At 39.8% G+C, this 15,552-nt stretch overlaps 1 protein-coding gene across 12 annotated transcripts in view; it reads right to left on the bottom strand.

The window, feature by feature from the left end:
• The window catches only part of DYM (dymeclin), a 207,801-nt gene that overhangs the window by 110,751 nt on the left and 81,498 nt on the right, over positions 1–15,552 (bottom strand). For all 12 annotated transcript variants that reach the window (XM_035559898.2, XM_050716168.1, XM_050716166.1 and 9 more), the window contains 2 exons: positions 5,366–5,479; positions 3,654–3,748 (listed from right to left, as the gene is read on the bottom strand). In XM_035559898.2, the coding sequence (XP_035415791.1) occupies positions 3,654–3,748; positions 5,366–5,479 (209 nt within the window). The remainder of the gene's footprint in view (positions 1–3,653; positions 3,749–5,365; positions 5,480–15,552) is intronic.

Here is a 15,552-nt window from a genome sequence, read left to right as displayed (position 1 = left end):
TATGCCTGCTGGAATGTGAAACAAATTACCCAACATTATGAAGTTGTATTTTACTGAGATCATAAGTATAATATATTGAATATTTTCGGCTAATTCTTTCACAGAAAATAGTCTTAAGAATTTAGAACAATTGGCAATTTCTGCTCAGAATAGGATTAGGAAAAAGCTTGCATGGAAATGGAATTACTTCTCACATTAAGGAAGGAATCATTAGAGCATCTGGTGAGGCTTAAATTATGACTGTCTATTCATTTGTATTGCTAAGCAGATTTTAAGTTAAGTGTTTCACAGCTATTTAATCTAAAAACCTATACCCTAAAATACTTACTTATGAAGTCTTCTTTTTGGTCTTTTCCTTCACAGAAAAAGCTTTTATTTTTTATTTTATTTTTTAATTAAGGATACTGTGGTTTATTTTCTCAGACATGCTTGCACTCTGATAGTAGAATCCGAATAAGAATCTAAATAAAAATATTCTACTTTGGGATCATGGAGCAAGTTGGGTCCATTGGTGCTGGGTAAATTTAATAACTGTGACTAACAGACTTTGTAACATAGGAAAAGAAAGGACAATGTATGCTTCAAAGCATTAATCTCTTATGAAATGTACGTGTTTATAAATATTTATTCCTATTAATTTTCTTAATAACCACAACAATTTTGTTATTATTTTAGAAGTATATATCTTGACAAGAAATAAAGCTAAACTATTTCCTTTATGGTACTTAGGCCTGCCAGGGAAACCCTGGTTGAAAGCTCCTGAAATGAAAATTCTACCATATGAGCAGTGAAGTCCACAGCCTGCCTCTGGAACCAACTCCTCCTTCCACCAGCTTGCCCAACTCCTAGCTGTACAAGATATTTTACAACAGAATTTAATACATTTTATACTAGGGCAGTTTGATTTATAAGCAATCATGACTATTGTGACAAATTAAATCACAATCTTGGTGGCCACACTGGCCTATTTTTAAGATGTACAGTTTTATAACTGCAGAGTAAGATCGTGAGTCAATTAAAGACAAAAATTGAAAACAAATCAAAAAACTATATATATTCCCTAGCCCTCCTCTTGTTTTTCTGGTTCTGTTTCAAATTTAAAGTAATCTCTTTCATTACAGCCTCTACTATATAGCAATATGGGGCATCCGTCTACAAAAAAAGCAGAAGCTTAAAAATTATAGCGTGGAGTATCTTATAGCGTGGACTATGTAACAATATTATATTGTATATGATACATCATATATCATATTGCCTTTTTGGTTTGCATTTCAGTTGATGAGTATGACCATTTTTCGTACTTATCCTTATTCCATTATTTCCAACCACAACAATACAGCTCCAACCCCGCCAGCAGCTGGTGGCTGGTATAACCAGCAAACTGCTAAGACTACCAAACTACCAGACTTGACAATTGTCTCTCTACAATTCTTCAGATGCGCTGAAGTCTCAGAACAAATGATCTTCCATCTGTTCCTGAGAACTACTGAAGTGTTAACTTGAAGCAGTCTTACTGTTTTTAGACAAAATTCTCACTCTGCTCTCTGAATGACTAGACAGCGCAGTTCTCCATGCATTTGAGCTTTTGTTGTTTATTATTTGTACACAGCACAGCTAAGACCCCAAGCTAAGTCTCTCTGCTAAATGCTGTACAGAAACCAATCAAGAGTAGCTACTAACAGCTTACACTTTTGGGAGTACTACGTTTTGAATATGCCAGCACTCTCTTGTTTGCTCTAAGGTCTCTTTTTCTATTTGGCATAACATTCCAAATGTGGCATTGTTAGTCCTTCATAGAATAAAATATCAGCGCACCTCTGATAATTTGACAAAGAATTCCCATGTGATATAATTTTATCTTCCTCTTTTCTGCCATTCACTGTTATTCCTCCTTACTGCACGCATCAAGCAACAACAGAATGATACCTTCAATAGGAATAGCACAATTATTTCACAACTAAAATCAAGTAGCAACATTAAAGTCACATTTCAACTATGCATGTCTAGACAGATGACAACGCACCACAACTTCACAGATGTTGAAATGCTGCATACAAGGAGTGCAAGATAATTTAATTGGGTTACACAGCCTCCCTTGGGTCTTGAGTTGGCTCTCAAACACCATGGAGTCAATCTGCTTCAAAGGTATAGTTACAGATGGTGAACACTTCGTGTGAGGAGGTTGGAAGAGCCTGGCGTATGGAAGAGCCTCGCAGCACATAAAGGCTCTTTTTACGTTTCAGAGTTAAAATGCTGAGGTGAGACGTGTGAAAGTACTGAGGTTACCGCTTCTCTATTGACAGCTGCCACGTCTTCTGGTAAGCTAGCAGACCACAGACTTAGTCATTTCATCACCTACTTAAAACAATCCAGATGAGTTTACTCTGAACCATGAGTTTAAATTTTGAACAGCAGATGTCCATGAGGAGTACAGGTACTTAAGACAAGGTCTGAAATATGCAGCAGAAAAAAAGTGCAAACTCAAATTCTGAACACTCACTATCGCAGGGTATGAAAAGAGTGTGTGTATCAGCCAGGTAAAAGATAACAACGGAGAGCACTCATCCTGATTAGAAGTTGATACCTTTGCAACCGAGCATTTCCAAAAGAGAAGAGGCTAGGAGAGAATTAAATCCTGAACAGCAGTGGTTTAAGAATGAGATGTGTTTCTTGTTAGCCGAGTCCTTTACAAAGTCTACAGGCACGCAATTATCATGTACTTATTTTTGGCACACTGTCTGTACTTGACAAGCACTGCAAAAGCTTATTCCAGATTGCATTAATAAGGACCTTCCTGATTTCCCTTGGAGCATGGAGCAGGGTTGGCTGCCAAGATGAGGATGCCTGACGTGTGATTACCTGCCTTTACCAACTGGGCTGTAGCACACACAAAAAACTGGAAAAGACCAACTTCAACATCTACTTCTCTAGCTATGGCCCTGTTGTAGAACCAGTGCCGATATTGCCTCTCTTCACCAAGAGGAGCTGTGGATGCCCATTCCTGGAGGTGTTCAGGACCAGGTTAGATGAGGCCCTGGGCAACGTATTCTAGTGGGTAGCATCCCTGCCCATGGGAGCTGGAACTGAGTGGTTTTTAAGGTCCCTTCCAACCCGAGCCATCCTACGATTGACTGACTATTTATTACTAAACAAGCTAATATAGTTGATCACTTGAAAAGCATCAGTGTAGGGTTTATTGCCTGTATTTGCAGCACCCCATCATAAAATAATCATTACATCTGACGTAAGAAATAAATCTTTTGTCAAATGTGTAGGAAGAACTCAAGCAAGTTGAAAATCCAGTCTGCATAGTACTTGAGAGCCAACAGTGCATTTTTATAACATGATACATGACTAAAAATGCATAATTTACACAAATCCCAGAAAACCTTTCAGTTTAAAAGCAGCTACTGTGCTATTTTGTTATGAGAATCAATAGTCAGAAATTTCTGAGATAGAGAAACTAATTATTTTTGTGCATTCAGGAAAGATCCAAATTAAAAAAAAAAAAATATTTTGGTATTATCTAGTTACTCAGATACCGTTTCAGCTATTTAGTTCATCATTATCTATTACAGCATATAAAATTCAAGTTCCTCTGCTGCTGAGTTTTACCAAGGATGAGAAGTCCATTTCAGAAGTTTTATATTTACCTGATGATCCTCTGAGCAGCATACTGATGAAGAGAGCGGAACTGCGCTGACATATTTGCTAAGGCAGCCAGACAATTTGTATGAAGGTATTTGTCCTGTCAGAAAGGAAGAGGAAAAAAAAAACGCATCAAACTTTTATATATTTATATATATATACACACATATATATATACACACACGTATACACACACACAGTCACCTATTGCAGGAAACCACTCAAAAGACTAGTATTTGTTGCTTTAAAGGATGAGGTCAAAAGCATATAGCAAAACTGCGAAGTGCATATACTTGGTGGTATTTTAAATATTTTTTCTTTAGATAATAAGGCTTATGAGTCATTTCACACAGATTTCAGAGTGTGTATGCATATACGCATTTCTACATGTGTACATCTTCATATTTTAAGCAATATTAATTTACAAAAATATCATATATGTAGCATATTGAAAGAAATTCTCCTCCTCTCCATTTCTCTCTCTCCATTTTGTCGTCTTTTCCTAAAGTTTTCTGTTTCGTAACTCATCTCCCTACTAATTGTCTCAAAATATTCCATATATATGGAAACTATTCCACGTGTATCTTACAACTATTACAAGATACCTCAGATTTCTGCTCCTCTCGTTACCATCCCTGAAACCATTTGACCAGAGAAGCACTTAAATGACGGCCCTATCAAATTCTAGGGTTTTCACAGAACCAAACTTCAGAGTCCACAGTCAGATGGAAATCTTCAGTACCAATTGATCTTGGCTGCAGACAAGTAAACATGGAATGGGCCATTGCTCAAAAGGGAAAAGAAGAATTAATCTTAAATCCACGTAATGACTTGTTATTACTAGTAATAGCAGGATTTTCAACATTATATTCAAATTTGGAAAGAAATGCAGCCATGTTCAGACATTATTTTGAGTCATGAGGGTGACCAGCCTCTATGCATCAGTGTTCAATTACACCTACAAGGGATTTATTTTCCATTCTCAGATCTAAAATATACATTTAAACTTGAGCATAACGGATTCCATATCCTAGAAACATATGTCGAGATCTTATTTCTTCTAATTCTTGTGATCACAAAAGTGAAATCCTTAAGTTTTCCAATTTAAAATATATTTAAAACAATTTTTTCTACTTCATGTAAAAACTTCCGTGCATTTAACCGTTGAAAATATTTAAGAGTAGGCAATACCAAGCTTATATGTTCAAGAAGTTTAGAATCACATGCATGAAAAATGCATAAAACTAATCTGATCTGAAGCTGAAGCAGTTTTGCTCTGTGACAGCTTAGAAAGGTCTAACGACCCAGCCATCGTCCTACTTCATAAAAACACTAACAGCAAAATAGACCTGGAATTTCCATTTCTCAGTGCCTGAATAGAGGCAAAGAACCTATTAGGAATCATTTCATCTCATCAGCCAAAGGAACTTTTCCTTCTCATCTGAAGATGGGAATTCCGTACCTGAATTAAGGACTTTAGCAAATGCTATTCGATGAATTGAACAATAATACAGAAATTGTGTTGCAAGTTCAGAACCACATAATACTGTGCTTAGTTAATATGACTGTTCTTCCCTTTTGCTTCCATCCTGTAGCTTCAGAAACCAACTGGTTGCAACAGAACAAAGAAAAATCCCACACCCTGTTTCAAACTGAAATCACTCTGTTGAAGTTAGAAACCCACGCTGTGTACTTAAGCACTACACGTAACTCTTACCCTTGTCCGTGTCATGTTGTACTGGATGGTTCTTATCACAACTAGTATCAGGAGACTCCCAAGCGAGATCTCTGTTAAAACACGCTCAGCATACCAAGTGATATTTTTCAGTATCTGAAAAGAAGAAAAAAGTTCTTTAGTACCTAGGTCTGAATAAGAACACAGAAAGCTGTCCACTCTCACATTCCTTAAGATAGGCAAATTAACTTCAGCCTTAAATGTGACAAAACCTATTGCATTCTAAAGCAATAATTAAAAAAAAATCCCTGCAATATTACCACCTAGTCAATCTCATCAACTTTATTAGAAGTCATGTAAGCTAAGTGCAGAAAGATGATCAAATTTCACAATTCCTTAATTTCCATGCCCTGTGCCACCACTCTCCTATATTCTTTTTGATCTTACCCTTTACATTTCCATCTCCAGTTCTACCCTAGCCATCTGCATAGGGTTTCCAATTCTCTCCCATTCTCCCTCATTACAAATTGGGCAAGAGGCAGCACATACAAGCTCTGACTGATTGGCAAGTGCACACATGCTGAAGGATGCAGAGCAGATCAACAGGTTAACATTTGACTTCACATCAAAAGCCTTCTCCTGCCATAGGTGAGGTCTCCCCTTAACCTAGCTGATGACCTTCTCTAATCTTTTAAGAGCTTTAGATCTTTTTACGCTCTTCATGATCAGGGAGAGCGAACTTAACCACTATTCCAGAGCTTATTGCAGGAAGAGAATCACCACATTTGTTCCTCCCAGAATTATCAGCAACCAACTGTACTGGGTTTATGTGGCAAGGTTTTGGTAGCAGCAGCTGCCCCATGTCAGATCAGAGCCAGCTCCAGCAAGCTCCAAAAGGACCCAATGCTGACCAGTGCTGAGCTATGAGTGATGCTGGCTGGGCCTCTGGGAGAGCAGATTTAAGAAGGGAAAGTAAAACTGCTGTGCAACAGCAGCTGGGAGAGAGGGGTGAGAACTGAGAAGAGAAGCAGCCTTGCAGCCCCCAAGGTCAGTGCAGAAGGAGGGCAGGAGGTGCTCCAGGCAGGCAGCAGCAGTTCCCCTGCGGCCTGTGGAGAGGCCCCTGGTGGAGCAGGCTGTCCCCCTGCAGCCCATGGGTCCCACACGGAGCAGATCTCCACGCTGCAGCCCGTGGAGGAGCCCCCGGAGGAGCAGGTGGGTGCGGCCTGGAGGAGGCTGCGGCCCATGGAGAGCCCCCGCAGGAGCAGGCCCTGGGCCGGAGCTGCAGCCCGCGGAGAGGAGCCCACGCAGGAGCAGGGGGTCCGGGGGGAGCTGCTGCCCGCGGGGGACCCGTGCTGGAGCAGTTTGCTCCTGGGGGATGGACCCCGTGGTACAGACCCATGTGGGAGCAGTTCTTGAAGAGCTGCTGCCTGTGGGCAGCCCCCGCAGGCTCAGTTCAGGAAGGACGGCATCCCGTGGGAGGGACCCCATGGGGAGCAGGGGCAGAGAAGGACAGAGAAGAAGCTGCAGAGACGAAGCGTCAGGGACTGACCCCAGCCACCGTTCCCCACAAAAAGGAGTAAACAAAAGTGTCCTAAAACGATGCAAATTCTTTATAAATTTAGGGTTGTTCTGGGTCAAACCAAAGATTTGCTTAGCAAGGACTATTCCACACAAAGCTGTCACCCTGCGTAGATTTTACCTTTGATATTTTAAGTATGTTTCACTGAAACTTCACGTATAACGAAAACTACAGACGTCTTAAAAAAATTTAAACCCTGTCAACCTCACCAATCACCTCCATTAACTACTACTGTCAAAAAGTTATACGAAAACGTTTCTGACTGTATCCCTTCTTCCCACCTCCTCTTTGGATGACGGAAAAGAACTGCCGCCCTGCATTTTACGTATTTCTGCTTTTAGAATTCCCTCTTCCTCCCACTGACTAACAAGCTTGCTCAGCAAAATCTCTACTTTCTGTGAGAGAGAGGATGGAGACACAGTAACAAGTTTCCTGTAAGGAGAAATGGAGACCTGGGCAGCAAATGACTTGCAGAACATAAAAGGAAAGGTAATAACTGGGAACTTGGTCAAGCTGCTGCTGGTTTTATACTATTTACGTCTTCTCTGAGATGAAGGGGCTTCACCCTTCATATACATTCATATATACTCCACTAGAAAGAATCACAGTTCTACTTGGGAAAAAGAAGGTGTATCCACAAAAGTACTTTGTACATATAATTTAGCGAAATTCTGAAAAAAAAACACAAAAACAGCATTTGCACATAGTTTCAGAATCTAAACCCCTCGTAATCACTAGGTTGGAAATCACTAAAAGAACACAGAACTGGCATCCTAGAAGTTTACCCCAAATTTTTAGTTCCCACAGCATTAAGTTTACCATTTGAAGTTCTGTACGTTATATATTTAAGGAGATTAGTCATTGTCGTGCACAACATTCAACTCATTTACAGATGACAACCCTCCACATGGTTCTCTTCTACTACCTCTTAAGGTCTTAAACACTTTCTATTACGAGAACTTGAACGTCAAGCCAGTATCTCCTAAAAATGCATGGTTTAGAAAAAAATCGTTAGGCCACACACGGTGCATAACTGCCATTTTCATAATTTAGTGTGCTATGTCAGCCTTCATCCCTGCAAAAGCATACCGTGGAATTACTTACTGTACAGGTACTCCTTTCTGCCTCTTGTCCTCCCTATTTTGCCTCTGCCCCAGTTTACCACCAGCATGACTGAAATGCAGAGGAAGAGCAGGCCAAGTGCCCTTCCTTCAGCTACATGGAGCTTTTCCCCTTTTCTGTGAACCACTTTTCTTGTTAATGGTCAATTTACCCACATTCTTATATCAAAGGCAGTATATAACGTATGTACGTATTTTCTCCCTTACCTGTGATACTGAAACAGGAGACGAAGAGTTAGTTTTACTAACTCAGCTTCTCCTGTTTAGCTCTGAGTCTGGATCTGTTCAAACCATTCTGAATTACAAATATTCAATTTGCGTATTGCCAAATCACTGTATTTTGACAAGGAACAGAAACACACACAGAGGTGTTTTACAGCTGAGACAGAGACAGGACATGCTTGAGCTTATAAACAGAAAATATTCTAGTATCTTTGAAACCCGTACCATCAGCCACTAAAGTTGGCTTTTGTTCCCCATAGCATTACACACACTGAACGCATTTACATACTAATTTGGTTTGTTTTATAACTATTACGGAAATTATGAATCACAGAACTGTATGTGAATGGGAAAGAAATGAGTTATCACATACTATTGCCAAAACAGGATCGGTCTTTAGAGCCTGTAGTGAAAATCTTTGTTTAGTCCTATTATAAATGACTTGAGCAATCAACCTTCCACTAGGTAGGTTATTCCACAACTTGCACATCCCAGTGCCAGCTTTTTTGTTCAACCTGGTTTTCAGTTTACCATCTTTGACAGTTTAACCCCACTACCATTTTCTGATACTCCACCATCATAAGCACCTTTACTCCCTTAAGATTTGCATTCGGTAATTGGACAGGAAAGTTCTTCCATTTATTGTTATTTTGGGTCACCATGCAACAAAACCCTGAATTTTTATTTCTTTTAAAATTTCCAGTTGTTTGTCAAAAAGCATATGCTGCAGCTGTAGCCACAATGTGACCTGCCATGAAATATCCTCATGTCTTTATCTATAGAAACCAAAACTGTAGCAAGTCTTGAATCATCACCAAAAATTCTAGACAGACTCACAAGCTACAAGTATTTCTCTCTAGATCAACGATCAAGCTCTTTAACAAGCAACATAAACATAGTCGAAACTTAAGGTACTCTACTTAATAACTTTTAAGGATACCTTATGCATTATTTATTTATTCCCTTGTAATCAAAACCCAGAATTGGCAGATGACCTTATTTAACAGGGATTTTCCCTGTATTAATACATTCTTCTCTCAGAAACAATGCCATATTTACAATCCACTTCTTTATTAGAGGCTAAGGGACTAATTGACATAGCATGTAAAAACATTTCCAATAACAAATCTGTGTCCAAAAGGATACTAAAGATCCAGTGTGTAACTTGATAATTATAATCACTCGCTGCATTAAAAACAAAACCAAAGAAAAACAAACCCTACCATTTGTGAACAGAGTTGGTTACTAATCACATTCTGTTATTCAAAAATAAAATATGCACAGGTGAGATTAAAGCACAGTTTGAAGACATTTAAAAAATATTAATTACATGATAATTTTCTTACAGGGGAACATGACTAGTCTATATAGGAGTCTTATAAGAATATTAAGTCACATTTTTCACTGCAGATGACAACAAAGCACATTTTTTTAAAGAGGAATTTTAAAGTTTTACTTATAAGTGATCACTTCAACAGGTGAGTTCTTGTTCCCCCTTTCTAATCATCTTCCTGATCTTTTTGTTCCTCTTCCATCAGTCTGCTTTGGTATTGAATTTTCCCCATGCTCCCCATGCTGTATACCAGTCCTTTCAAATGAGTTGCAGAAAGAAGTTTCATATTTCAAAATGGATGTATTTTACAACATACATGTTGCTGAATTTCTTTTCCAGTCAGCAGCCTTAATTTTTGCAGTAATTCAAACTCACATACAGAGAGTATGCCTCCCACAAAGCCTTACAAACTAAGCGAATGATTTACACCACAATCTGTAAAGCATGAAAGATGATCAGCATTCTGTTTTTTCTTTGAGGACCCAAGAGGCACTCAAACAACACAGTAATAAAAGTTATATTCGTACCGAGAATGGAGAGGTTAGACGGCAATTGTTTTATATCACATACTCTCTGAAATACATACTCAAAAACCACATTGTTCCTATAATGCCGCTTCTTTTTATACATCAACTTCTGCCCTTAGATCTCAAATGAGCACGACACAGGTTCTCTCTGCTTTAAAGGTTTCGTTTCATTATCATTCGGGATAAAGCCCTCCCTCCCTTCCACAAAGCAATCTCATCTATGCCTTTAAAAGCATTTTCATCATCTCCAAACACAGCGCCAAGGAAGACCTATCCTATGAAGGCCGAATATATAGCACAGTAACAACGGGGACCTTTAAGAAATGCATCCAACAGTTCATCTCACAGCCAACTTCTCAGCCATGACAGAACTGTACGTGGTTAATCGGAAACATTCGAAACAGCAGAATTCAAAGGAAAAAAGAAAAACAACAAAAACCCCACCACCCTTTGTAAAGGAAGCACCATTCTCCCCGAACTCCTCCTCCCAAGTAGAAAAAAGAATCCTCTAGACCTTATTCTAGAGGAGGATCATATTTCGTAAGTACGATCTTTAAAATTTGAGGTTTTTTTTTTTTTTTTAAAGAAAACACCTTCTAGACTCCGTAAATTCCATGCGCACATACATTTCTTTCATTTACTTCCCACCTTTATTCTCACCCTAAATTTGTCTCTTGAACCTCTTTCGCAGTACAAGAGACATTCAAAATAGTGTCCTAATGACGATTAATCAAACTCTCTTATCTACTCTTCCCTACTGTGGCCTGTCCTAGCCACATTTTCTTTCCAATTTCTCCTAGTTTTTGTCACATCAGGCTCTTTCTCCATAGGCTCCTTTCTTCATTTCATCCGCACCAAGTCACGCGGCTTCGACCACTGCCAAGCAGCAACGAAAGCATCGGTGAGAGTGCAGTCCCATTCCTAATGGGAAACATGAAATTGCCCAAGTGTGCTCAAGAACATACTTATAGTTACAGCCATGGACAACGTGTATCTTGCTCTAATCTCACTCCAGGAATGGCCAACAGTTCTGACCAAAACTTTAAAAAAAAAAAAAAAAGCAACCGTAAAAATGTCATTCATTGGAAAACATTAATTAAAATTTCAAGTCCAGAAAATGCACAAGTGGGATGGAAGATTTAACGAAGGCCGTGTTACCAATGCCAGCTATCTATCACCGGTTGTGAGTTCAGAGCACCGAACTGCGCTCAGCTCTGATTCTGGATGCGTTTGGTACCCTACTGAAGAGCCCACCCAAACAGCTCCAGCAACTTAGTGATGTCAAACCAAGAAGTGTTGAGACGCTCAGATGTATGAAATGAAGTAAAAGGGCTGGAAGGCATGGCTTATGAGGAGAGGCTGAGGACACGTGGGTCGGCCAGTTTGAAGAAGAGGCCCCGAGGCAGCCTCACCGCTCCCTGAGGAGGGAAGTTCCGAGGCAGACCCCAGCCTCTGCTCCCTGACGGCAGGGCGCAGGGATGGCACTGAGCTGCGCCGGGGGAGACTTGGATGGGACGGGAGGAAACACTTCCTCACCGTGAGGGGGTCGGACACCGGCACAGGCTTCCTGGAGAGGTGCTGGATGCCCCAAACCCGTCGTGTTCAGGAGGCATTTGGACGATGCCCTCATCGACGCGCTGTCGCTGCTGGCTGGCCCTGAAGCGGTCAGGCCACTGGACTGGATGATCTCTGTAGGTCCCTTCTAACTGAACGACTAATTCTAAGCCTCTTGCTCCTGACTGCAAGAGGTATGACTCTGAGGGGAGGTATCGACACGAATTTCTTCCATATCATGCAGGGGTCAGCTGAGAGCGGGAGATCTGAAAGACGTGGGGACAGAAAGCAGCTTCTGCAACCGTGGTAATGAAGCAAGAGGTGGACTGCAAACATCATGCTTATTTAGCCCAGAAGCCAGCTGCAGCCAGCAGCTGCAGGACCGGCAGCTTTGCAGCATTGCTCCCATCCCCAACTCCTCTCCCGATCCACTTGGACCTGAAGCAAATTTTGCGTGGCCTATTTTTCACCAAAAAAATAAAGAGAACCAGCTGATATCCATGGAGTAGTATTGCTTAGCAACTCCTGAAGTCAGGAAATTCACCTGTTTTAAAGCAGATCGAGAAAACAAAACCCGCAAATACTGCGAAGCTTAAACTGCACTGACTAAGGGTGATAATCACGCGTACAAACAGCTAACGTAATTCAAACTACATTTGTAAAGATACCCACCAAAAGTCTAAGTATATATTCACTACATAACTGCAACAGCTTAAACAGTGACAGCTTTTGCTTTCCTGGTCTCACTGAAGAAAAATATTAATACGTGAACAGCTAGTTGCCAGTAGGCTTGGATCAAAAAAAAAAAAAACAGTATTTTTTTTTTTTTTTGCACAGAAAACTTCGGAGTTTTCACAATCTGTTTTAATGCCAACATAAGAAAAAATAAATTGACATCGTTTGACCTCCACCCCCCAAGAAACACTTCATAGTCATTCAAGATTCATCCAAGAAAGCCCAATGCTCTGGAAAGACCTACGTTGAAATCCAACCTGTCAGGCTGAGAAACTTAACTGTGGGTTTCCCCATACCTCACGGATGCTTGGCCGCCTGGAGACCTACCGCAGACCTCTCTGGTGAACAGCTCCAGATCCACCTTGGAGCTACGCAGCTTTTCAGAGAAGATCAATCTTTTCAGATAAAGCTACGTCAGTGAGTTACCATTTCTGAGACAACCCCATCTTGAAACAGTCCACTACTCTTTAAGGAAAAAAAAAATAATTAAAAAATCAAAATAAAAAAGCTACACACCAGTCCTGTCACTTCTACCCCACATGTCCCGTTCTGAAGAAAGCAAATGGGAAGCATTTCATTTTAATCTGCTATTTTAAAAACAAACAACAACAAAACGCACCCAACAAAAACAACTGGCTTGGGGTTTTAGAGCCACAAAGTGTGAAACTATTTTGAATTTCAAAGTTATCTACATGGAATCAGTGCCACAGTTGGAATAACTTCATTTGTTTGCAGTCAGCATCGAAAAGGGAAAAAGGAAAAACAGAAAAGTCAAACCTGAGGTGGTCTTGCAAGAAAAAAGAAAACAGCGTATGATTAAGGACCCTTTTTAACACCAGGCTCGTGGACACCTACAGCTCAGCATGCAGAAAATACAGACACAAAGAACTGGAACTGAATTCTGTACGTACCAAGCGCTGAGATTCTCAGTTTCCCATAACTTTGCTTATGAGATATTTCTTAACACAATAAAAGTGAACACACTTAAATTGTGATTTACAGTCTACTGGTATTTACTACGGCATGAAGTACTACAGTGGTGCTATAGGTTACTGCCACTTAAAGTATTGTACAAAGTTATTTTGACATCCGATCTCTTTTTATTTATGGTTTCATAAATCAGGAAAGAAAAAATCACCAATACCTGTGCCCTTTGGGGAATTCTTGCATTTACTAGTTTACCCTGTTATTATTATTATTAGTGAAAGAAACTGAGCTCTACATGGTTACAGGGACCTAACTGCATTAAGCCAATTGCGGGAACAGGACCTATGGTTTTGATCATATTTTCCAGGCAGTTAAGACCACATTCATTTTAAACAAAAATGCTTCAGCAGTCAAAGAGTTTGTGGTTTCCTGAGCTCTTTACCAGTCAGTATAATCACAAGATTTATAAAACTGAGCTTACTAAAATTAATCTTAAAAATCAATAAATAAATGTGGGTGAAATACCACAAAGGAAAATAGCCCATAAATGGACCGTACAGTCATGCTTCTTATAAGGACATTACACAGAACATACAGCAGCAGAGGGAAAAACAGGTTGACCTAAAATACATTAAATTCTTTTTTCTTCATACTTTACCCAAGCGATGGAAAAAAAATAATCTGCTGTATTTGTTAAAATTTGGTACGTTCTTGCAGTGAACAAGAGCTCATTCTCGTTGTGTAGCTGATGCTGGATGTTTACATTTGACAAAAACACATGTAACGTTTTCCCAACTCCGTTCATACTATTTTGCTTCCCTATGATACCCTCTCAGACTTTCGGACACGTGGAGTTAATATGTAGGAAAGTTTAAGGCATTAGTTACATTACACTCTACTTTTTGAATAGCAACTCGGTCATTCATACCTGGAAACATGCCTCTAAATCATTCAAAAGCATAGGTGAGGAGAATCGATGCATCAGCATGATTTTGTATCTTTTTTTTTTTTTTACAGGCAAAGTGAGGCACAATGTCTCTTCCCCATCCTGGGATCTGTGGGACCCCACTACCAATACATCCGTTTGCCAACAGTACCCGAGTTAAGATGCAATGCTCACATTTGTCTTTTGATACCCATATCCCTCCGTAGAGTTCAGAAATGCCACCGATCAAGACAGTAACTTTTAAAAAGTATAACAGAACGTAATTTTTTCTATAAATAAAGGAATCACTGAGCGTTTTTAATCACAGTCATCAACTCTCTTACCTATATCACGTTTTATTTAGGTGACTCTCAGAGTATACCACGGAAATTTTGAATGAGGGGAGACAGTAGCGGTGACAAAGAAGCTCACATACACAGGCTTGCAGACTCTGGTACCTCCCAGCCACCTCTCACTACCTAGCCAAGAGCAAAAATAGCTAAATCCTGGCCGCACAGCACTACCACCAAATGGATGCTTCTCACCAGGCACTATGGAGTGAGCAGTAGGGAGGAACAGCCACAGAATAAAAGAGACAGTCAGTGAAAGTCTTAAGTAAAAGAAAGATTAAATTGAGAAGAAAATGGAAGAAGCAAAAGCAGGGCTGAGAAAATCAGTATAGGGTAAAGGGAACCAGATATTTTTGTAATTAAAATGCAAGTAGTAAAATAACATCCATATTACACAGAAAGCACTACAACTATATTGGCAGGGTTAGTGGTGATGGCAAGAATAAACTGGACAAGGAAACTTGATTTATGTTTTCATTCCACAGCTGGATCCTCATTAACCAAGTTAGGGAAATCTTCCACTTTTACTTATCCAGTAAGGAACTTGTTGAAAGACCACGTGTAAACCCTTCAAAATGAATGAACAATGTGGAAAGAGATTATGGAGGAAAGGAGTGAAACTTGTGTGGAGTACCCTAAACCCTCAACAAGCTCAAATGATGAGAGAAGGTAGATGACCTTGCGACACGGAACTTGCACATACATATCACACACATGCACGTATGGTGCATATGTAGAGGTTCAAGGCATATGAGCATGAGGCAGAAGAAAGTCTTCAGGAAAATTTTTCAGTCGTCTGCATGCTTACCGTAAACGCTCTTTCTAAAAGTTGCTTCTTAAAAGGTACTCCCAGGGAATTCGATATAAGTATCATCTCTTCTTACTTTCCACATACAGAGCTATACAAATATATATATATACATATACAGAAAATAATCTGAGATTTCAGAGAGTAA

Source organism: Cygnus atratus, chromosome Z (genome assembly GCF_013377495.2).
Source record: "Cygnus atratus isolate AKBS03 ecotype Queensland, Australia chromosome Z, CAtr_DNAZoo_HiC_assembly, whole genome shotgun sequence".
Classification (NCBI taxonomy): domain Eukaryota; kingdom Metazoa; phylum Chordata; class Aves; order Anseriformes; family Anatidae; genus Cygnus; species Cygnus atratus.
Note: the sequence above shows the minus strand (reverse complement) of the source record. Positions and strands in the feature narration are given on the sequence as shown.